General features: G+C 40.3%; 2 protein-coding genes and 1 long non-coding RNA gene across 3 annotated transcripts in view; 2 read left to right on the top strand and 1 right to left on the bottom strand.

Annotated features, from left to right (window-relative positions):
• Positions 1 to 8,300: 8,300 nt before the first annotated feature.
• On the bottom strand, positions 8,301 to 10,251 carry LOC139575912 (uncharacterized). The gene is made up of 2 exons (XR_011675029.1): positions 10,116 to 10,251; positions 8,301 to 8,602 (listed from the first exon to the last, which is right to left on the bottom strand). It is a non-coding gene; the product is annotated as an uncharacterized lncRNA (long non-coding RNA).
• Positions 8,466 to 16,294, top strand: LOC139575909 (transcription factor PU.1-like). Its single transcript, XM_071401349.1, has 5 exons — positions 8,466 to 8,604; positions 9,188 to 9,278; positions 10,157 to 10,344; positions 14,900 to 15,059; positions 15,219 to 16,294. The coding sequence occupies exons 1-5, from the start codon at positions 8,557 to 8,559 to the stop codon at positions 15,539 to 15,541; spliced, it is 810 nt and encodes a 269-aa protein (XP_071257450.1). The 5' UTR covers positions 8,466 to 8,556; the 3' UTR covers positions 15,542 to 16,294.
• A 4,883-nt stretch (positions 16,295 to 21,177) lies between these two features.
• The window catches only part of LOC139575910 (myosin-binding protein C, cardiac-type-like), a 43,312-nt gene continuing 40,410 nt past the window's right edge, over positions 21,178 to 24,079 (top strand). Inside the window, 1 exon segment of the mRNA XM_071401350.1 lies at positions 21,178 to 21,434. Coding sequence (XP_071257451.1) covers positions 21,410 to 21,434 — 25 coding nt within the window. The 5' untranslated portion in view covers positions 21,178 to 21,409.

Here is a 24,079-nt window from a genome sequence, read left to right as displayed (position 1 = left end):
CTCCTGCTTGCAGACACACATGGGCTCTGGCATTTGCAACCATTTCCCTTTTTTACTCACTTAACTTGACTTTTCCAAACACAAAAATACACACCCCACCTTCCACCACAATACACCCGCACATACCCACATACTGTCCCTTCTATGTCCTCTGTTTGCTGTTTTTATCCCTACCATCTTGAAAAAACAAAAACAATGAACAACACAATGCAACACAATGGACACACGAGGGCCTTGAGAACACATTCAGATTGTTTGTGAGAGGTTAAGATAACAGAAACATGAATAATGTCCGCACTATGAGTCATCCCTGGCTGACTTGAGCAATGCATATAGAAAGAGGAACTTATGGTTGGTGGGACAAGGGTCCATGAAGCAGAGTTTATGGAAAACATAGTGTGTGCGTGTGCGTGCATGTGTGTGTGTGTGTGCTTGTCAATGGGCCATGTGATTTAACTTTGTCTTCTATCCAAGCCTTGTCTGATGGTTGGATCTTGTAAAGCCGAGTGCATTGGGGAAAATGAGGAATCGGGAATAAGAAGTGAGAAATCTGGATGTCCCCTTGCACGCCTGTCAGGGGCGGCTCCATGTCATTGTGAAAGAGATGACGGCCAACGAAACTGCTGGTGTCAGTCAGGCAGGAAACCAGGGTCAGGGTCCTCTCTGCAGCCTGTCTATCCAGGCCATGTTCTGAAAACCATAATTTTCCTGACAGTTGCTCGCTTTTTCGAGAATGTTTTTTGGGGATCTAATATTCTGATTATCCTCCAACATATATGCGTACAACCAGTTCTTTATTATCTGGGTAGACAGTAGACAAAACAAATAACTACGACTTACATTTGAATAACCCACGGCCATAGCAGTGTGTGTTCACTCCGTTCAATTATTGTCACACCCTGATCTGTTTCACCTGTCCTTGTGATTGTCTCCACACCCCTCCAGGTGTCGCCCATCTTCCCCATTATCCCCTGTATATTTATACCTGTGTTCTCTGTTTGTCCGTTGCCTGTTTGTCATGTCAACCAGCGTTTTTGTTCGCATCGCCTGCTTTTCCCAGTTTCTCTTTTTCTCGCCCTCCTGGTTTTTACCCTTGCCTGTCCTGACTCTGAGCCCGCCTGCCTTACCACTCTGCCTGCCCCTGAGCTTGCCTGCCGACCTGTACCTTTGCCCCACCTCTGGATTGTTTGACCTCTGCCTACCCTGAGCCTGCCTGCCGTTCGGTACCGTTGCCCCACCTCTTGTTCACTGACCCCTGCCTGCCTTGACCTGTCTATTGCCTGTCCCTGTTGGCATATTAAACCATTGTCAATTCGACGTGTCTGCATCTGGGTCTTACCTTGATTCGTGATAATTATAAACAACTCTCTGATATACATCCAAATCAATAAGGGCCCGTGGTGTTCAGTTCATCATATGGTAATCTAATGGAGTCTATGGCATACTACTGAATTGCACCTGCAGTATAAGGCCTGGAAGGAGCAAGTGGCTCCACAGAGGGAGCAGAAATCAGATCACAGATGACTACCTCGACCACTACCTCTAATCAAGCTTTGCTTTGTGGCAAGCTGTTTAGTTACCATCTGGTTTAAGGAAGAAGGAGAAGGAGAAGAAAATCTTTTGAGTTCCAGGTTAAATTGGTAAAATTTAAGGAAGTTTTTAGTTCCCTAGTTAAGTTATAGAAATCTCAGATTTCTTGCTCTCTGTGGCAATTTGCTTTAACCGACTCAGTGAGATTCTCCTGCATTCACAGAGAGCGTACTACTATCCATGCTGCTCCTGGAAGACTTATGAGAGTGACGGTAAGAGTGAGGCTGGCTGGACTGAGAGAGACAGGAGGCGTTTCTTCCCATGAGCATCCTTTGATACAGATTGTAATGTTATGAAATATGTTTTTATGCTGGTTTCAGCTTAGAGATATATCTGTATTACTAGTATTGGTATTCTTGCTACTTTTTATTGAATGGAGTAAAGAGGCAATTTGAGAGGCAATTTGGCCTTTGTAGATCACTAGGTTACAGTTTGCATTATATCCTTATCCATTATTTGATTTGATAGTCTTGCGTTATAATTTGTTGAAAAATAAATACTAATTTACCGTTGTTGATCATTAATAGTATATTTTATCTTTGACTGAGAGTCAATGGGTTACATCAAGAGTAAAAATGTACCTTTAAAAGTTATCTTTAGTTAACATCTAGGCAGTAGACCTATGGTCATCATTGGCAGCTAATACTTTGTATCCACATTGGTCTTAATTTGTTTCTTCTAAATGTAATTACTTGTTTTAGAATATGTTGTCAGCACATCAAAACTAATAACAGTACTCTTTAAATAATAACTAGAATGAAGAATGTTTGGTAACACTATTTGGATAGTCCATCTGTAGATGCTTTACAGACACTATCAGTAACATTTCAACTAACTATCTACTAACCTTAGCTCTAATCCTAACCATTATCCTAACCCTTATTCTAAACCTAACCCTAACCATAACCTTAGCAAGCAGTAGCTTATCAACATAGTCCGGATTTTCCAACTCCCTATCCAAATAAAGTGTTATCGAATGTTTTACTGGGCTGTAACATGTTTCCAACTATTCAAGCTAAATTACTCTAGTTGTTCAAGAGAGTTTGTCAGAGGATGATTACGTAAATGCTGTCAAAACCAGCACAGTGTGGACATTGATCTGGAGAAATTTTGGTCAAACAATAGACAAAGAGTGCAACATTTCCTGTTGCGACGGTCTCTGTATCCTGTTTTCCACAGTCAGTGGTCTTGCATGTCATACCCTTGTGAGAGGGTCTGTGGGTACGTTCTCATGACCCGAAAGTGTGAGGCCACAGAGGTCTAGTAGAGGCTCTCTGTCTGTTCGAATTAAACTAACAGATTATGACATATGAGTAATCAAAGGTTTCCATTTAATGCCAGATATAGTCCTGCCTAGAAATGTAGGCCTGCATTGTGACTATTTTGCAATCCTTAAGAATGCAGTCTTTTGCCACTGTAAAAGAAACAGCTTGTAAAAATGTTTTTTACTGAAATTGGTTTAAACCAGGTATGGGCAACTTTGATGGGGATGGGGGCCACAAAAAATCTGAACTCGGTCTGCATATCCATATCCACATCCATACCCACATATGCAGTCAGTTGCAAAAGACTCTAGGCTTTTGGGGGCCCTAAGCAAAAACATTTTGGGGTGGGGGGGTGCCACCTTGCAAGCAAAACATTTTGCAGCAGAGAGAAAAAAATGTAAGCTGCAATATGTTGCAACTTTTTGGGCAACCAGACCAAATGTACATAGAAATGTGAGTTATAGATATGTCATTCTTGTGCGCTATTTCTATGCTTCCAGTTCCTAAGTTTTGTTTTTGCGACTTTTACCTTTGGTTTTGTACACCAGCTTCAAACAGCTAAAAATACAATATTTTTGGTTATTGAAAATATTGCTTGTTTTGTCACATAAACAGAAATTTGGCCAACTATTAGAATTTTAGCAACCAGGAAACGGCGGAGCAATTTCTGCATATTGCATCTCTACGTTTTAGAGTACATTCTACACATTTTGCCATGGGGCATAATGAAAATACGGCAGTTTTAAAGAAAGTTTTTTGCAATTTTACACATTTTTCCATGAGGGGGAAAGAAGGTTTTGCAGTTTTAACAGCTAATTTCCTGCAATTCTAAAAAAGTTGCCATTGGGTGGAGAGAAATGTTTGCAATTTTTAATATGATATTTGAGTGAGAGTGAAAACAAAATCAATGGGGCTCCCCGGTTGGTAATTGGACCATGATTACTAAATCAAATCAAATCAAATTTTATTTGTCACATACACATGGTTAGCAGATGTTAATGTGAGTGTAGCGAAATGCTTGTGCTTCTAGTTCCGACAATGCAGTAATAACCAACGAGTAATCTAACCTAACAATTTTACAACAGCTACCTTATACACACAAGTGTAAAGGGATGAAGAATATGTATATAATGATATATGAATGAGTGATGGTACAGAACGGCATAGGCAAGATGCAGTAGATGGTATCGAGTACAGTATATAGATATGAGATGAGTAATGTAGGGTATGTAAACATTATATTAAGTGGCATTGTTTAAAGTGGCTAGTGATACATTTTTTACATGTATGGCAGCAGCCACTCAATGTTAGTGGTGGCTGTTTAACAGTCTGATGGCCTTGAGATAGAAGCTGTTTTTCAGTCTCTCGGTCCCTGCTTTGATGCACCTGTACTGACCTCGCCTTCTGGATGATAGCGGGGTGAACAGGCAGTGGCTCGGGTGGTTGTTGTCCTTGATGATCTTTATGGCCTTCCTGTGACATCGGGTGGTGTAGGTGTCCTGGAGGGCAGGTAGTTTGCCCCCGGTGATGGGTTGTGCAGACCTCACTACCCTCTGGAGAGCCTTACGGTTGTGGGCGGTGCAGTTGCTGCACCAGGCGGTGATACAGCCCGAAAGGATGCTCTCGATTGTGCATCTGTAAAAGTTTGTGAGTGCTTTTGGTGACAAGCCGAATTTCTTCAGCCTCCTGAGGTTGAAAAGGCGCTGCTGCGCCTTCTTCACCACACTGTCTGTGTGGGTGGACCAATTCAGTTTGTCCGTGATGTGTACGCTGAGGAACTTAAAACTTTCTACCCTCTCCACTACTGTCCCGTCGATGTGGATAGGGGGGTACTCCCTCTGCTGTTTCCTGAAGTCCACGATCATCTCCTTTGTTTTGTTGACGTTGAGTGTGAGGTTATTTTCCTGACACCACACTCCGAGGGCCCTCACCTCCTCCCTGTAGGCCGTCTCGTCGTTGTTGGTAATCAAGCCTACCACTGTAGTGTCGTCTGCAAACTTGATGATTGAGTTGGAGGCGTGCATGGCCACGCAGTCGTGGGTGAACAGGGAGTACAGGAGAGGGCTCAGAACGCACCCTTGTGGGGCCCCAGTGTTGAGTATCAGCGGGGTGGAGATGTTGTTACCTACCCTCACCACCTGGGGGCGGCCCGTCAGGAAGTCCAGTACCCAGTTGCACAGGGCGGGGTCGAGCCCGAGGGTCTCGAGCTTGATGACAAGTTTGGAGGGTACTATGGTGTTAAACTAGAAGTTTAGATACAGTAGCTAGACTAACTTAACAATCAAAAAAATATTTAGCTGACGGGCTAATTGACTGACTGTCAGTGACTGACGTAACAAGAGAAAAACTCCTGATGCACAACTAAATTTCAAAATTGCATCTTGTGTATTCTACTATTCTAACTCAAAACAGTAAGTTGAGACCCTGACTGAGTCCCCCTCCAGTGTATTGTCTGTATTGCTAAATGAGTACTAATGTCACACTGTGGCCCTGAGAACTCAGGGTATTAAAGCCATAAGGGGCTGTTAAGTAAGAGGTGTCAATGTGACTGCTTGCTTATAAGGATGCTTTAGCCATCAGAGATATGCATCTTGTGAACATAACTGCATTCAGACATCTCAAGTTGTTGAGTACTCAGTCACTCGCTTTCGTAGCCTAAAACCAAAGCGTCCATGGGTGCACGTGATACAGTAAACACAACAGCATCCGTGTGCCTGTAGCAAAGTTACACACTGAACTTCTGGGCTGGTTTCCCAGACCTAGTCTTTTATTAAAAAGCATGTTTTATTAAGTATTGCCATTAATTAAGTATTTATATTCCAGTAAAAGGCTTTATGTGTCCAGGAGCTTTGTCCACAAGTCATTGCTGGAAACCAAACACAGTAGACATTTTATCTACTATGTTTTACCAAACATCTGATCTGTCAGAGACTGATAAAATATGGTACGTATTGTGTTTCCTTACTGTATGAAATGGCCCAACGTGATCAGACAAGACAATCACTGAAATACCCCTATATATTTATATTTTAAGTTTTGCGGCCTAGATCATACTGAAGTTTAGACACACAAATGGAGTCATTCACAGCAACCCCCCCATAAGGAACTGAATCTAAAAGAGAATTTCCCAGTTCCTCTTTTACATAGTGGTGTGTGTGTGGGGGTGTGAGTGTGTGTGTGTGTGTGTGCGTGCATGTGTGATGCTGAAAATGATGATGGTCAAGACTGAAGTTGACTAACAGTAGAAATGTAAAACCAAATCATAGGCCTGATTCTGTTGGAACGTTATCTGCCTATTTCCTGTAGCTTTTTACATTGTAAGAAATGTAATTTCAATACACATTTAATATATTGAGCCATTCATTCAAACACAGAACTGAAAGTGGTTTCTTGTCTTTCCCAAAATGGGATGAGCACACTGTTTAACTTTCATCTTGTTCTTAGCTGTCGAAGGCCTAGTAATCTGAAGCCTTATGTAGTAGACCTGTATGTGGATATACTCTGTAAAGCAAAGTACAGGGGAACAGAAATTACAGTATATCATACTCATCAAACTAACTATAGTGCTGTCCATGAGGCTGAGGGACTGACCTCTTACTGAGATGTCCACCAATCTCCACCTAATTGTTCATTTTAAACAGATCTGGGAAACCTGAATGATTTATGACAAAACAGCATATTTTTGTGTTTGAGAAAAAACGATATATTCAAAAAGAGAGTCGTTTGTGTGCTCTGAAAATAGCCGTGGTGAAAATAGCGTGCTGGGCTTGCTGTAACGCACATAGTGTATTAATACTAAATGTCATCAGTTTAGCTCAGACAGCTGTGATTAACATGGGGGCCATGGACAGGCTGTGTGGTTTCAGCAGACCTACAAGTGGTATAAGGATGCAGGGGACTCAAATTATAACCCCAGACCATGCAAGCAAGGCAAACTGAAAAGCCACGTAAACCAAAATCCAACAAAGTCCACCAACATCAAATGCACAGGCCTACCTAGTTATACTGCAACCAGCAAGTCAAACTGATTGTTTGCCTTTGTTAATGTTGATTATTAAACAAAGAATGCACTGTATTTGGTGCTACTTAGCACATACAAATATTATCAGATAAGGTTATAACAATTCACAGAAAATTCAACATAGTCTTTGGTAGAGATGAAGGAGAGGAAAAACAATATAATACATGGACATCCATAATAGAGCACATTTGACTACAGGGTTTTGGGTTGTGTGTTGTATTAAGCTTTGAACCACCAAGGGAATATAATAATCATTCCGAAATTATCTTCAGTGCGATTTGGATCTTACTGTCTACAGTATTTCAAGTATCTGGTCATTATCAGACTGATGCACTCTTCCTCTGTCCAAATCTACACAAGCCTGTCAGTTGGAGGATAGGCTTGTGACCTCACTTCTCTTCAAGTTAAAACAGAGATGTTGTGTCAGGGAGAGATACCTGAGACAGATAGGGCTGGTTTCCCAGACACTGCCTAGTCCTGGATAAAAAAGCATACTCATACTGTGTCCTGTAAACCAGCCCATAGGGTCAGGAGAGAGGGTCATCTGAGTCTAGTAGCAGAGCTACTGTACACTGTACTCATTGTAAGGAAGAATGGTGAATGGTGAGAAAAACACATTTGGTCAGAAAATAGAATAAAACATTTGCGATTTCTCAAGAATCCCCCCACCAACACTACTATTGTCTTAGGAGGTATTTTATCTCCTCTCCCTTTATCTCCACAGCTGTTGCAGGATTGCAAAAAGGAAGTGGCATGATTTTATCTGTCCAGCTAATCTACACACAGATGAAACAATTGTTTGGATAGAAATATAGCAGAATTCATCAATGTATGTGAGTCATTATTTCATTGATACGGCTAGAACTCAAGCTACTGGTTTGTTTTTTAATTGACATATTTACACCAGTTTATTTGAATGGATAGCATAGTATAGGGAATAACAGGGGTCCAAGTGCCGAACCTTGCTGAACACCAAATCCAATGTACACACTGATACTGGTCTGAGAAGTAGGAATTAAACCGGTTTAAAATGTGAGATGACAATGTTAAGGTGTCTGGCATTGAAACATGCTAAAAATGTTTAATATTAGATTTGTAATATTCACATAGATTTGTATAGTGTATGCAAGGTATATGAATATGGAAACCTGCACTTTAGCCACACAAAAAAAACCACATTTAGTTTGGTTGGCAAAATGGTCACAATGAGATGCAAAGATACTATCCACTGACAGATGATGCTGTGCTAGAAGACTGACAGTTAAGACAGGCCTTGAAATGATTGGCTGGTTTGGGAGGCGACGCAATTGAGCCTTAATAAATGTGAGGTGTTAGAATCTCCCCCTGACAAATCACCAATGACCAGGAACCGCCACCAGACACACTGAGATGTGTACACCCACAAAGATATACAGAAGTCAAAATATCAGGTTCCCTTTTAATTTTCAGTCATTGAGTAGGGCTAATTTCTTTTATTTTCTTAGACAAAATTTGAGTCCCAGAGAATAGCTTGGCTTACAAGTGGATAAAGTTGTGTAGGCAGAGGCAGACATTTTGGGTTTCGTTTGGTGAGTGGAAATTTGGTAAACGTTGTGCAATGGTGCGGGAAAAGTTTTGAAAGAGTGTGAGAAACAATTGAAGCTAAGTGCCTGAAGTAGGTCGGTTCAAGAAGAAGCCTTCATGTTGCATCCGTACAGAATGGAGGGGTACCTCATCTCACCTGGTCCTGTAAGTACACAATGAGTCAAACAATTTGTGTTAATTCAGTTATAGGCCCAAGTATGTACAGGTATGTGGTTATTTGTTGAGTTCATGTACTACCACAGGATGTACTTATACAGAAAATGCATCTCAAGCTCACTGAATTCAAGTTTGAATTTCATATTAACATTGAATTTTTCAAATTATGATAATTAATTAAAATATGTTAATAGATTACTGTAACATCATTCAATTTCAAACTCTTAAACTGGTACACAATGTTGTTACTTTTGTGGTCTACATACTGGCAAAAGAACAATATTTCGAACATAATAGTTTATACAACTAACAATATGTTTTTTCACAACAATCAATTTTGTAAGGTTATGACCAACCATGAAAAAAACCCAGCAAAAGTATTATAGTAAATGTCAATGAAGTTTAAAAAGCTCAAAATGTTGTTCAGCAATGTCATTATCAATACACATTATCAAGGGCAGAAAGCAATTTGTATATGGATGTTAAGTTTCAGTTCCTAGGAAACAATAGTAAAACATTATGTGAAGTTTTGTTATGATTTCAGTTGAGGATATTATTTTTGTTTTAACAGGCATCAGAAGACATGTACGAACCCGACATCTATAGACAACAAATGTCCGAATATTCATATCCGTATGTCATCGATGCAGAGAGTCAAGGAGGTGAGCTTTAAAACACTACAACATTTTTCCTAGTATTAATACCTCATGTATTATCTATTGATAATCTTGGTAACTATGATACAATGATATACATATAAAAAATAATGTTGCTTTCTCTGATGAACTTACCATCGCATAATTGTAGACGAAATAAACAATTTGAAAATCACTTATACGGAAGTGAATAGTGCCGGCCCAACTAGATACTGTATGTGTTTGACCAGGCCTGAGGAAATCACACACAGTAGCTGTATTAAAGACAATACTGTACATAAAAAGTATCAAGACACTGCAGCTGGAGCCAACCATGTTGCCCCCATGGAGTACAGGAAACAGATGCCATTTCTGTCAGGCACAACTTTCCCCCCTGGGGTTTATTGAAATGGAGAGGTTTGGTTGTATTTTCTCCTGTAATCAACTGATCCTACTGCAAGAATAAACTGGTATTTACTAGTAGGAGCTGTAGAATTATATAGGCTCTGCTCCATTTAACAAACTAAATTATTACAGTATGCTTGATAAATATAAAATAAAAGAATGGCAAGTCTCTGGTGCAGTGTCAGGACAGAACACAACAGATCACTAAAACATGTTTACCTGCGGAATGTTTTTAGAGTTGCTACACGTTTTAACACATTTGTGACATTCAGGCTAAAAAGAAAGAAAAAGGCAACTGCCAAAGCAAAGATGTGTGAACAGGAAACTGCCTAAAACATTTTGCTGAACACTTTAAATGTATAGCAGACATTGTATATTTGGAATCTGTAGTCAAATAGGTTTTCTCTATTCTATTCCATCTGAACATTGCCATTTAGTGTACACTTCCTTCAGACCTACCTCTTACGCTATGAACAATTAAAATGCTTCTCTCTGTTCAGAACACTGGGACTATCACGCCACTCATCATGCTCATCCTCTGGACTTTGACAACCTCCCAGAGGGCCACTTCACTGAGCTCCAGAGTGTCCAGCAGCTACATCTACCCAGTATGGCTCGTTACAGCGATGTTGACACTCTCTCTCTGGACCCTGGCCTTGGGGGACACAACCATGCCCTACCCCCACCGGTGAGCCCACCCCCTGACCCCTGACCTCTCTTTTCCTCTAACACAGACAGAGCGTTGGAGTTGGTCATTCTTTTCAAGCAGATGTAGTGTACATGACTAATAGAGAATGTTCTGAATGTTCAGGACTAAAGCAAGTAGCAGAATTCATTTACATGTCCCCTCTAGTGGCAATAGCAATGCTTCAGAAATGCCTAATAACAGATAAACATAAAATCAACCATCTGGCTTCAGATAAAGAAATGAGTATGAAAGCATATCTGGGCTACTGTTTGTTACTGGTGAGCTATGTTGCGTGGAGGATGTAGGGTGCGCCTACACACAGATGGTTTGACATTGTGGCCTTTTCCTAACTGGGGCCTGCTGGTGTTGCTACAGAACTATAATCTGCCAACTCACTAACGGCTGATGAACAAATAATTCTTTTTTTAACCAGAAGTGGCCTCCCCAACATTATGTCACACACACACACACACACACACACACACACACACACACACACACACACACACACACACACACACACACACACACACACACACACACACACACACACACACACACACACACACACACACACACACACACACACACACACACACACACACACACACACACAGAGAACATTGTCTGTCTTCTTGTGTGATATGTGGTTGCTGTTATTGCAGTTTGACTGTTTGGCTGTGCAAAATCCTGGCAAAAAATTCAGCACACAGTTCTAAAAACCCACTGTTTCTGCTCTGAGACAGTATGTCAGTTCCATTTAAAAATAGAAAATGCATCTTTAAGGATATTCTCATCCACGCTCATTAATTAATGATCTCTGTTTAAAGTGTAATATTTATACTGCCTCAGAGCAGAAACAGTGGGTTTTTAGAACTGTGTGCTGAATGTTTTGCCAGGATTTTGCACAGCCAAACAGTCAAACTGCAATAACAGCAACCACATATCACACCTCATGCAGCGGGGCGGTGTCCTAAAATCTTTGCGACCGCTGGGCTAACTTGAGATGATTATATTGTCAAGAACAGGTCAATGGGCAGAGTTTAACAGATATACTACTCTTAAAAACATGGCGAAGGTTTGAACTGAGAATCATGTCAATAAAACTTTGAGTTACAAGTTGTTTTTATGAGTAGGAAGACAAATGTGCCAATACCTCTAAAATACAACTGGTCTCCTGACTTGAAACAGAGTCAAATGTAGCAAGCTAGCAGTGACATGCTAAGCTAATCAGAGCAAGCTAGTTAGCTAAGCATTTAGCAACCTCTTAGCTACTCATGTTGAATTAATAAATATAACTACTATAGCTAACTAGGTGTCAAATATACAAATAAGTCAGGTAACATTTGCTTTATTGAAATGTTAAGTTGAATAAGCTTTATGACAAAAACAACAGGGATGGATAGTTATGCTGCTCCAGAGGCATCAATACAAAATGCTAAGCAAAACAGAACTAATTGGCTAGCAGATAGCTATCTTCTACTAATGTTGAGTCAAAGAACAGCGCTAGCTAGCTAGGTCTCAAATATGCCAGTAAATGTTAGTTTGGGTGACGATAACAATAGGATTTAGAAAAGGGCAATTCCACGACTCAGATTGTTCACTTAAAATGTATGTCAAACAAAAACAATTTATTTTAAAGTTTAACAAACCATACAGTGCACCAGGGCTCTATGCACAAGGGCTACGTTTAACAATTTACACAGAAAATTTTACAAAAACACATTTACTGGAAGATCTGTGCAGATTCAAAGTTTGGTAACAGAATTTCTGTAAAATTTCAGAATTAGGATTCAACAATGTCTGCAGAAAGAATGGGGTGTCAGCTATGACATGACACCTTGACTTTGAAAAAATCTATTTTTTGTTATGGAACTACAATAGGTGAAGTGGATTTACACTGGTTAAATTAATTGCGGTAACAGAATTTCATCATGGGTCCCTGATCTGTACTACACAGAAATGCATAATTATGGATATGAATGTCATTCTCTTCATGGGGATCTATCCTAAATAGGTACACAAAGGTATACATATGCAATATCCACCTTTGCATATTTTGGGGATTATTCTACACAACGGCTATTACTTTAATGAGCTCTGCCCCCAAACAAGACCAAATTTGCTTGGTCCTAAACTAACCAAATCTGAACCAGTCATAGAACGAACGTCTAGGTTTCATAAGTTTGGACATCAAAGTACAACACAGTAGAGTTCAGTAGAGTACAGTACAGCAGAGCACAGAACAGTAGAGTACAATCGAGTACAGTAGAGTACAGTAAAGTAGAGTATAGTTCAGTACTTTACAATACAGTACTGTACTGTACTGTATTTTTCTTTACTGTACTGAGCTCTACTCTACTTTTATTTACGGTACTGTATAGTACTGTGCTGTCCAAACTTGTGAACCCAACTGTGGTTTGTGACTACTATGATTTCCCATTGTAGCCAATTAAATTGCAGATATTCCATTACCGAGTTTTGGGAAATTCCGTTACCAAGTTTTAATCATTTAATAATTTATTAACAAAATTGATATCAGTAAAAACACTATAATTGTCACGTCCTGGCCTTAGTTATCTTTGTTTTCTTTATTATTTTAGTTAGGTCAGGGTGTGACATGGGGGAGGTATGTGTTTTTTATTGTCTAGGGGTTTTTGTATGTTTATGGGGCAATGTTTAGTCTAGGTGTATGTATGTCTATGGTTGCCTAGATTGGTTCTCAATTAGAGACAGCTGTCTATCGTTGTCTCTGATTGGGAGCCATATTTAGGCAACCATAGTCATTAGGTAGTTTGTGGGTGACTGTCTATGTCTATGTTTAAGTTTAAGTTTAAGTTGCCTGTGTCTGCACTTGTCATTATTATAGCTTCACGGTCGTCGGTTTGTTGTTTTGTTTAGTTTGTAAGTGTTCTTCGTCTTCGTTGATTAAATATGTGTTCATTTCACGCTGCGCCTTGGTCCTCCTCTCTTTCACGTAACAACGATCGTGACAATAATAATTGATAGGTGTACTTGTTACTTCTGTGACCTTTCATTATCCTCCCTCATGAGGGAGAGAAATTAGAAAATATCTTAAAGATTTGCAGGGTTTTGGTAACGGAATTTCAAAGCACAAGGCAATGTTTCTTAAATTTACAGGCAGAAACATGTATCCAAATGTAATAATGAACGTGTTGATATTAGTTGGCAGGGGTCTTTACTTAACATGATAGTCATTTTTAGGATGGCAAATGGTTGAAAAAGGTATATCTGCCTTAATTTCTCCTATGAACTTCACATGTTGGTGCTCATGGGTCCTTTTACATGGAAATTACCATATGTCCATGGCTGTCCCTAGGGCAGTAAATACTTTTTTTGTATCACCTTTTGTGCTTGAATTCTGCCCTTAGGGCACCAAAGTGATCCAAACCAAAATGAACACTACTGCACCCGAGGAAGCATTTAAACAATGCATTCCAGTTTGCTTAAAGTCTGCCCTTAGGGCACCAAGGGATCTTGACCCAAACTAACATTTCTGCCCCCAGGGTAGCATAAACAGTCTGTTCCATTTTTTTTGTTGATATCGCTTATTCAACTAAACTTTTAATAAAACAAATGTTAACTGACCTATTGGCAGATTTGAGACCTAACTAGCTACCTATTTTTATTTTATAATTCAACATTAGTATGAGGTAGGTTTCTGTTCAGCTAAGCTACATTTAGCTTAGCATTTTACTTTTCTTACCCCAGAAGTTTATATAGCTTATTTAACTAAATATTTTTGATAAAGTAACTGGGAGCCGATTTACAGGTATATTTGAGACCTAGCTAGTTTTATTCTATGACTCAATATTCTATTTATTAATTCAACATGAGTAGCTGAGAGGCTCTGATTAGCTTAGCATAAGGCTGCTAGTTTGCTACATTTTACTCTTCGCTTCAAGTCAGGAGACCAGTTGTATCTTAGAGATACTGTCACCTTTGTTTGACTACTGTAACACAAAAATGATTTTAAAACATTACAACTTGTTAACTCAAAGTTATTTACAAGATTCAGAGTTAGAAACCAATCGGATTGGTTCTGCCCTAAACCAATCAGATTATTTCTGCCCTTAGAACAAAGTTGACTACACTTTAAGTAAATCTGCGTTGAAGCTCTTTTTCTCCCACATAAGTATTCATTCAACTCCACTGTCACTTGATAAATTCAAGGGAGTGAGTATTCACAGGAGGGTGTTGAGGGGAGGACAGCTCATAATAATGGCTTGAATGGAGTGTTTGATACCATTCCATTTATTCCGTTCCAGCCATTACTATGTGCCAGTCCTCCCTAATTAAGGTGCCACCAGCCACCTGTGGTGGTGATAAATGATTGGGGGAGTAAAAATGGTTGCCGTCATTAATAACACTTGCGCCTCACTGTGTATATAACATGATCAGCATGGTATCTAATTTGTTTAGTTGTAATTTCTCATTGAATACTGCTCCAAAAATAATGTATTGTAATTGGTTGTAATTGTAATGGTTTTGTATTGTAATGACTACATGGTTATTGTTGTTTGTGGTGTCCAAGGTGCCATATTACCCTCGTGCCATGGGCTACTTGCACCCCTCTCCTCAGACGATGAGGAGCTCAGACGACGAGGAGCCAGGAGGCCGCAGCCCTCCACTAGAAGTGTCTGATGAAGAGTGTCTGAGGGACCACATTGCCCACGTAACAAGAGGAGAATTGGGTAGGGAATTCTTTCATAAATGCATACCTAATATCTCACATGATGATTTAGCTTTTGAGGTCACAATAATCCTACCCCATGTAGGTCATAGGTAGGGAACCTCCTCAACTGATTCATTGCATGTTTAACCATTTTGTCATTTTGTCAACATTAATATAGGCAACAAGAAGAAGATCCGTCTGTACCAGTTCCTGCTGGATCTGCTGAGGAATGGGGACATGAAGGACAGTATCTGGTGGGTGGACAGGGACAAGGGCACCTTCCAGTTCTCCTCGAAACACAAGGAGGCACTGGCACATCGGTGGGGCGTACAGAAGGGGAACCGCAAGAAAATGACCTACCAGAAGATGGCACGGGCTCTTCGCAACTATGGCAAGACAGGCGAGGTCAAAAAGGTCAAGAAGAAGCTGACTTATCAGTTCAGTGGTGAAGTGCTGGGGGGGAGGTCTCACTTGGAGAGGAGGCCATATTCCCATTTGTAGAGGGAGAAACATAGTGGAAGTCCTGAAGAAGGGTAGAGTGAGAGAGAGAGAGAGAGAGAGAGAGATAGTTAACTGTATATAGTATGCAAGATGGTTATCAATGTAATAACTATTGATTGTGCTCAAATCAACAATAACTGTTTTTGCTGCTCTTGTAAAAAGCATTTATGTGAACGTCTAAGCCAATGTCTTAATGGAATCTGACAATTAGCAAGTTTTGCTCCTACAACTCAATGATTGCACAATCACATCTGGACCTTTTACATTCTATAGCATGTAGAAACAGCACCGTTTCAAATGATACTGTCAATCATTATCACCAGAAAGCTTACAGGAGTGGTAATACAGATGACCACTAGAAGTCCTCAGAGATCTCCTTTCTTAAAGCTGTCTGTGTTCACTGACTTCTGCGCACTGTTGGACTCACTGACCATTGTGCACATTTGACATCGATTAGACTTGGATGCAATGTAAACAAAGAAAAAGACTGTGATAAAGAACTCTTTAGCATTAATGAAATTGATTTGACACTCTGAGATGCACTGACTTTGGATATGCAATTCCTCTTGCTTAACCTTTGGTGTAGCAGCACACAAACACAACATATTATACATTAGCTTTTGCTAATCAGAATTGAGAATTCAGCCAAGCCGTGGTATAAAGCTTGTATATTTGATTGATGGTATTACATGTGTATTTCATACTAACTCATGTTAGCTCAAGACTTTGGGAAGTAAACCCTTCTGAACATTGGGAGGTTTAACCTGCAAACTTTTTGGACTGTCCCCTTGACCATTACTTCCCTGTAACAACCCATTGACTTGTTCCTGAAATGGGAGAGGGTGAAGAGGCTTGTCACCCAGCCCTTATCATCTGCTTGTGTTCTGAGATATAGCACAGACCCTTGCCTCCTCCGAGCTGGGGTGCAATCTATTCCTAGCCTAGGAATACCAACACAGGGATATTTCTCCCATGCTCTCAATCATAGACCCCTGTTTGAACTGTATGAAAGTGTATATGACCAGTTATTTTCCCGTACTCTATGTGCTCTCTGTATAACACATGTTGGCATATTTGTATGTTGGCATGACTCAGTTACATATCTGCACGTGATGAACTCGAAAGCATTTCTATTTCTCACACGTCATGTGGTTTTAGTCGACTCATCCTCACATTGTTCCAGCACATCACAGACTGGCTTTAGCAAATCCTCTGGGAATCACAGCCATGTACGCAGAACCCCAGTGGCCGAGCCAGATAATATATAGACATGTGGGCAGCCGTGGAAACTTTACTGGGCCCACTGGCAGCATACAAGGCCACCCCGTCCTCCACCATCCACCCACCCCCAGCCCAGTTATGTGGCAGCCGAAGCCTGTAGGTGTAAATAATTCTGGGTGATGACACAGCTCTATGATGGGAGCACAGAGCACAGTCTGCAGTGAAAAGTGACGTAAAGTGAGGTATCCAGGGAGAACACCATCAAGAGACAGATAATAGTTTTAAGTGTATTTTCCCTACAGCACCATAAAGCAATGAATAAATACAACTGAAAAGGAGACATAAAGGACAGGGATATAGTTAGAAAAATTATATTTAATAATGCAAAATCGTAGAAACAGTGAGGATTGATTGAAGTAAACCCACCTGCATTTATTACTGACTGAGCGATAATACAAGGTTGAAAATAAAAACATACAGTTGAAGTCGAAAGTTTACATACACTTAGGTTGGAGTCATTAAAACTCATTTTTCAACCACTCCACAAATTTCTTGTTAACAAATTATAGTTTTGGCAAGTCGGTTAGGACATCTACTTTGTGCATGACACAAGTAATTTTTCCAACAATTGTTTACAGACAGATTATTTCACTTATAATTCACTGTATCACAATTCCAGTGGGTCAGAAGATTACGTGTATATGACCAGTTATTGACTGTGCCTTTAAACATGTCATGGCTTTAGAAGCTTCTGATAGGCTAATTGACATCATTTGAGTCAATTGGAGGTGTACCTGTGTGGGTGTATTTCAAGGCCTACCTTCAAACTCAGTGTCTCTTTGCTTGACATCATGGGAAAATCAAAAGAAATCAGCCAAGACCTCAGAAAAAAAAATCTGTCTGGTTCATCCTTGGGAGCAATTTCCAAATGCCTGAAGGTACCACGTTCATCTGTAAAAACAATAGAACGCAAGTATAAACACTATGGGACCACGCAGCCGTCATACCGCTCAGGTTCACCTCCTAGAGATGAACGTACTTTGGTGCGAAAAGTGCAAATCAATCCCAGAACAACAGCAAAGGACCTTGTGAATATGCTGGAGGAAACAGGTACAAAGGTATCAATATCCACAGTGAAACGAGTCCTTTATCGATATAACCTGAAAGGCAAGGAAGAAGCCACTGCTCCAAAACCGCCATAAAAAAGCCAGACTACAGTTTGCAACTGCACATGGGGGGAAAGATCATACTTTTTTGGGGAAATGTCCTCTGGTCTGATGATACAAAAATAGAACTGTTTGGCCATAATGGCCATCGTTATGTTGTCAGGAAAAAGGGGGATGCTTGCAAGCCGAAGAACACCATCCCAACCATGAAGCATGGGGGTGGCAGCATCATGTTGTGGGGGTGCTTTGCTGCAGGAGGGACTGGTGCACTTCACAAAATAGATGGTATCATGAGAGAGGAAAATTATATGGATATATTGAAGCAACATCTCAAGACATCAGTCAGGAAGTTAAAGCTTGGTCGCAAATGGGTCTTCCAAATGGACAATGACCCCAAGCATACTTCCAAAGTTGTGGCAAAATGGCTTAAGGATAACAAAGTCAAGATATTGGAGTGGCCATCACAAAGCCCTGACCTCAATCCTATAGAACATTTGTGAAAAAGTGTGTGCGAGCAAGGAGGCCTACAAACCTGACTCAGTAACACCAGCTCTGTCAGGAGGAATGGGCCAAAATTCTCCTAACCTATTGTGGAAGGCTGGTGGAAGGCTACCTGAAGTTTTTGACCCAAGTTAAACAATTTAAAGGCAATGCTACCAAATACTAATTGAGTGTATGTAAACTTCTGACCCACTGGGAATGTGATGAAATAAATAAAAGCTTAAATAAATCATTCTCTCTGCTATTATTCTGACATTTCACATTCCTAAAATAAAGTGGTGATCCTAACTGACCTAAGACAGGGAATTTTTACTCTGATTAAATGTCAGAAATAGGGAAAAACTGAGTTTAAATGTATTTGGCTAAGGTGTATGTAAACTTCCGACTTCAACTGTATACAGTACCAGTCAAAAGTTTGGAAACACCTACTCATTCAAGGGTTTTTCTTTATTTTGACTATTTCCTACATTGTAGAAACTATGAATTAACACATATGGAATCATTTAGTAACCCCAATAAAGTTGAATAAATCAAAATATATTTTTGATTCTTCAAAGTAGCCACCCTTTCCCTTGATGACGGCTTTGCGCACTCTTGGCATTCTCTCAACCATCGTCACCTGGAATTATTTTCCAAAAGTCTTGAACGAGTTCCCACACATGATGAGCACTTGTTGACTGCTTTTCCATCACTCTGCGGTCCAACTCATCCCAAACCATCTCAATTGGGTTGAGGTCAGGTGATTAAGGAGGCCAGATCATCTGATGCAGCACTCCATCAATCTCCTTCTTGGTCAAATATCCCTTACACAGCCTGGTGTGTTTTGGGTCATTGTCCTGTTGGAAAATAAATGATAGTCCCACTAAGCACAAACCAGACGGGATGGCGTATCACTGAAGGATGCTGTGGTAGCCATGTTGGTTAAGTGTGCCTTGAATTCTAAATAAATCACTGACACTGTCACCAGCAAAGCACCCCCACACCATCACACCTCCTCCACCCTGCTTCACGGTGGGAACCACACATGCGGAGATCATCCGTTCACCTACTCTGCGTCTCACAAAGACATGGCGGTTGGAACCAAAAATCTCAGATTTGGACTTATCAGACCAAAGGACAGATTTCCACTGGTCTAATGTCTTTTGCTCATGTTTCTTGGCCCAAGCAGGTTTCTTCTTATTTTTGGTGTCCTTAAATAGTGGTTTCTTTGCAGCAATTCGACCATGAAGGCCTGATTCACGCAGTCTCCTCTGAACAGTTGATTTTGAGATGTGGCTATTACTTGAACTCTGAAGCATTTATTTGAGCTGCAATATGAAGTGCAGTTAACTCTAAAGAACTTATCCTCTGCAGCAGAGGTAACTCTGGATCTTCCTTTCCTGTGGCGGTCCTCATGAGAGCCAGTTTCATCATAGCGCTTGATGGTTTTTGTGACTGCACTTGAAGAAACTTTCAAAGTTCTTGATATTTTCCGAATTGACTGACCTTCATGCCTTAAAGTAATGATGGACTGTCATTTCTCTTTGCTTATTTGAGCTGTTCTTGCCATAATATGGACTCGGTCTTTTACCAAATAGGGCTATCATCTGTATAACACCCCTACCTTGTCACAACACAACTAATTGGCTCAAACACATTAAGAAGAAAATAAATTACACTATTTAACTTTTAACAAGGCACACCTGTTAATTGAAATGAATTGACTAGCTCATGAACCTGGTTGAGAGAATGCCAAGAGTGTGCAAAGCTACCGTCAAGGCAAAGGGTGGCTACTTTGAAGACTCTCAAATGTAAAACATATTTCTATTTGTTTAACACTTTTTTGGTTACTACTGTTATTTCATAGTTTTGATGTCTTCACTATTATTCTACAATGTAGAAAATAGTAAAAATAAAGAAAAATCCTGGAATGAGTATGTGTGTCCAAAATTTTGACTGGTACTGTAGTTTACGGTAATTGCTGGGACACTTGAGAAAACTGGGCAGACACAAGGCCAAGGTAAAACACAAAAAGAAAAATGATAAAATGATCAGGATGTAGTGTTCAGGATCAGGGTCAGACATGCCTTATTATCACCCGCCTCCAAACTCCATGATATTTTACTCCAGTCAGTCTGTCATGTTCTCGCTATGCCACCAAGCCGAGGCTTCAGACGGTAGGCCCCTACTAATAAGATGCTAAGCTCCAGTGTGTCAGGCAACAGTGTATGATTCAACCAGAACAGGATTTAGAGAGGGTAAAGGTCCCACATATATGTGTATTACTTCCTAGGGAAATTAAGTTCAGATGTAAAATTGACTGCCATTTGGAATACTTGTTTTACATGAAAAAGTATTGTTACATTACGAACATCAGGAAAAATATTTTGTTGTTTACAGTGCTGCCTGTTCAGAAAATTAATGTTAAATTAACCCGATGGATGATGGAAAGCTGTGCATACGGCCATTTAAGGATTCCTGGAAGTCCTGGAAGTCCTTGTTCACCAGGGGAAAAGCACTCACATTCCTGCCAACAGATAAAAGGATTGCTCTAGTCTCCTGTCTGCTGTTTTCTGAAGCGGCTACTACTTTTTACAAGGCCAGGCAGCGGCACAAATCTAGAAAGAGTAGGAGACGTTGCTGGACTCAGGTTCTAAATTTAACCCCCCCCTTCCCTTCCCCCCTCCCTCACTCGCTTTGCCTGTCATGCAGCTCAGGTGTTGGGAGAAGAGATGGTTGAAATATGGTCTGCAGGAGGTCAGAGGGGTCTGGGGGTTGTGTGGATGTGGGGTGGAGGGACAGGGAGGGATGAGGTGCACGTCTATTATCTCATTGCCGGACAGAAAGGGGATTGGGTCTAGACATCGTGACAAAAGAGGGTGGGTTAGTACTGTTGTGAAGGGGGGTTGCTCAGGAGCCCCACTATTAAACGCAAGTGGTGAGCTAGGAAGGAGCGTGTAATTTATTGTTGGTTACTTTCTGGAAGACACATTCAATCAGGATGCCAGAGCCGGTCCAAAAAACAGGTAAGTGTGCCTGATCAGATTCCATCTCATTTTACTTCAGCATCACTGTATCTCCAGCTGCTATCTAAAGACGTCGCTGGATTTTTTACCTCCTCTCCCTTTTCCCTCTGTAATAACAAATCCCTCCCAACCTGTGGGACTGGTGGGACTTTTGATCACTGATCATCTCATGTTATAGTTTCTTGTCTTCACAGTTGCATTTCAGAGAGGTTACGTTTGAAAGTTGTTGCTGTTACAAGGGGGAACTTTGCCAATGCCTGCCTCTTCAGCTTCATATTAGCTATGCATGTCTTCTGTGCAGGTTTTCTCTCTATTTGATCCATTGAAACTGTAAAGGGAGTGTACAGTGCATTCGGAAAGTATTCAGACCCCTTGACTTTTTCCCATTTTGTTATGTTACAGCCGTATTCTAAAATGGATTGAATTGTTTTTCCCCTCCTCATCAATCTTCACACAATACCCCATAATTACAAAGCAAAAACTGGTTTTTAGAAAGATTTTCAGATGTATAAAAAAATATCACATTTATGTAACTATTCAGACTCTTTACTCAGTACTTTGTTGAAGCACATTTGTCAGCGATTACAGCCTCCAGTCTTCTTGGGTATGACGTTACAAGCTTGGCACACCTGTATTTCGGGAGTTTCTCCCATTCTTCTCTGCAGATCCTCTCAAGCTCTGTCAGGTTGAATGGGGAGCGTCACTGCACAGCAATTTTCAGGTCTCTCCAGAGATGTTAGATTGGATTCAAGACCGGGCTCTGGCTGGGCCACTCAAGGACATTCAGAGACTTGTCCTGAAGCCACTCCTACATTTTCTTGGCTGTGTGCTTAGGGTTGTTTTCCTGTTAGAAGGTTAACCTTCGCCCCAGTCGGAGGTTGTGAGTGCTCTGGAGCAGGTTTTCATCAAGGATCTCGCTGTACTTTGCTCCGTTCATCTTTCCCTCGATCCTGACTAGTCTCCCAGATATGATCTGTTTCACCGTTTAGAAATGATAGCACTTTATGTATCTAGTCCACCCATTTGAAGGTGTCATATTTGGACCAATTCACTTGATTACAAATAATAATGAATGAATCATGACTAATGATGAGTGAGAAAGTTACAGAGGCATAAATATCATACCCCCCAAAAAATGGTGAGAGATTAGCATGTTTTGGGGTCATGACCTTTGTGCATCTGTAACTTTCTCACTCATCATTATTCACGATTCATTCATGATTATCCATAATCATGGTAGCATCCACATTAATGTAGAAGTGTTCAGAAACATATTTGATTCTTATTTACAATATAAGTGACTCCAAAATGAAACAATACATTATTTACCATTCATTGCTATTGGGCACAACATAATCTGAAACACAACCAAAACCAACTGCAAATGCATCCAATAAGTTTGTACAAGCTTGATGTAGTCATTGCGTGCTATGAATATGGGAACAAATAATACACTTTTGACAAAATGTTATACATGGTAAGTGAATTTGTTCAAATACTTATGACACCTTCAAATGGGGGGACTAGATACATAAAGTGCATTGATTTCTAAACGGTAAAACAGATATGTATGAAAATACCCACAAATAAAATGTGACATTCTGTACTGTCGCCTCATATAAAACATTTGATCTCAAAGTTTTAGCTTCACTGTCCAAATAAATACATAGGGGAGTGTATGTAAGCGTAAGTTCAAAATTCAGAGTGCATCATTTCATGCACCACTGAGTTCATGTGTAAACATCACTCATCATGTGCAGATGATCCAGAAATGACTCACAGGATTCTAACCAGACAAATGACTTTCCACTTTTTTGGGTCAGACGGAAAGCATTGCCATTCACTGTGGAAAGAGCAACTCAACAGATCAGATGACAATGCAGCCTCCTCCCAGTATCAGTTACTCAGATACAGTATGTCTGCTAAGACATCTAGCGTTCCAGATCTCCCAAACAGTCATGGGCTGTTTGAGTAATTTAGCATTAACATCAAGACCCTGCTATCAACAGATAATTATTCTGTAAATCTGTTTTTTGTTGAAGCGTCTTTTAAATGTAGAATGAGTCTCTCTACTGATACAAAGATGCTTTGCACTTTGGGGTTTTGGGGTTTTGAATTCCCCAACTGATGAAGAAATAGTTTGTGGTGAACCATTTGGACTGAAATAAAACAAGAACTAGAAGATACAGGTGAACTATATAAGTTAATTGGGTAAACACTTACTGGTCCTAATGCTAGCTAACTGCTTTGCTTGCTTGTTATTTTTTCTTTTTACAATAACGATTGTTAGTTCAAAATATGTTTCAACCCTCATATATTTTTTTTTTCTCATTTACTTTACTTTATATGGAGGAATTTGAGTGAAATGTAATATAAATAGGCCCAATAAATACACCGTTGAGGTTAAGGAGGAGATACCAGTCATCACTAGCCTGAAAAAGGGAGCACACTTGGAAGCCCAGAACAGGCGTAACATTCTTTCTATGCTCGCTGCGCAACTAAAATAGTGTCTCACTAATCCCTCTACTGTGCTACCTGTGCCCCTGTCACTGGGGTTGCCTGCTGAGTGCATTTATTAGTGGGGCACAAATGCATTCTATATTTAAACCAATAGGGTCGTCTTGCTCCATGTGGAGGTCATTTAA

This window comes from Salvelinus alpinus, chromosome 5 (assembly GCF_045679555.1).
Source record: "Salvelinus alpinus chromosome 5, SLU_Salpinus.1, whole genome shotgun sequence".
In the NCBI taxonomy this organism is placed as follows: domain Eukaryota; kingdom Metazoa; phylum Chordata; class Actinopteri; order Salmoniformes; family Salmonidae; genus Salvelinus; species Salvelinus alpinus.
The sequence above is the reverse complement of the archived record's forward strand: the minus strand, read 5'-3'. Positions and strand labels throughout refer to the sequence as shown.

Bases quoted from the DNA above. Each gene is read 5' to 3' on its own strand.
- LOC139575909 (XM_071401349.1), top strand. From the start codon at position 8,557: ATGTTGCATCCGTACAGAATGGAGGGGTACCTCATCTCACCTGGTCCT. The intron at 9,279-10,156 runs GTGAGCTTTAAA...CTCTCTGTTCAG, and splicing joins CGATGCAGAGAGTCAAGGAG to AACACTGGGACTATCACGCC. The intron at 15,060-15,218 runs GTAGGGAATTCT...ACATTAATATAG, and splicing joins CGTAACAAGAGGAGAATTGG to GCAACAAGAAGAAGATCCGT.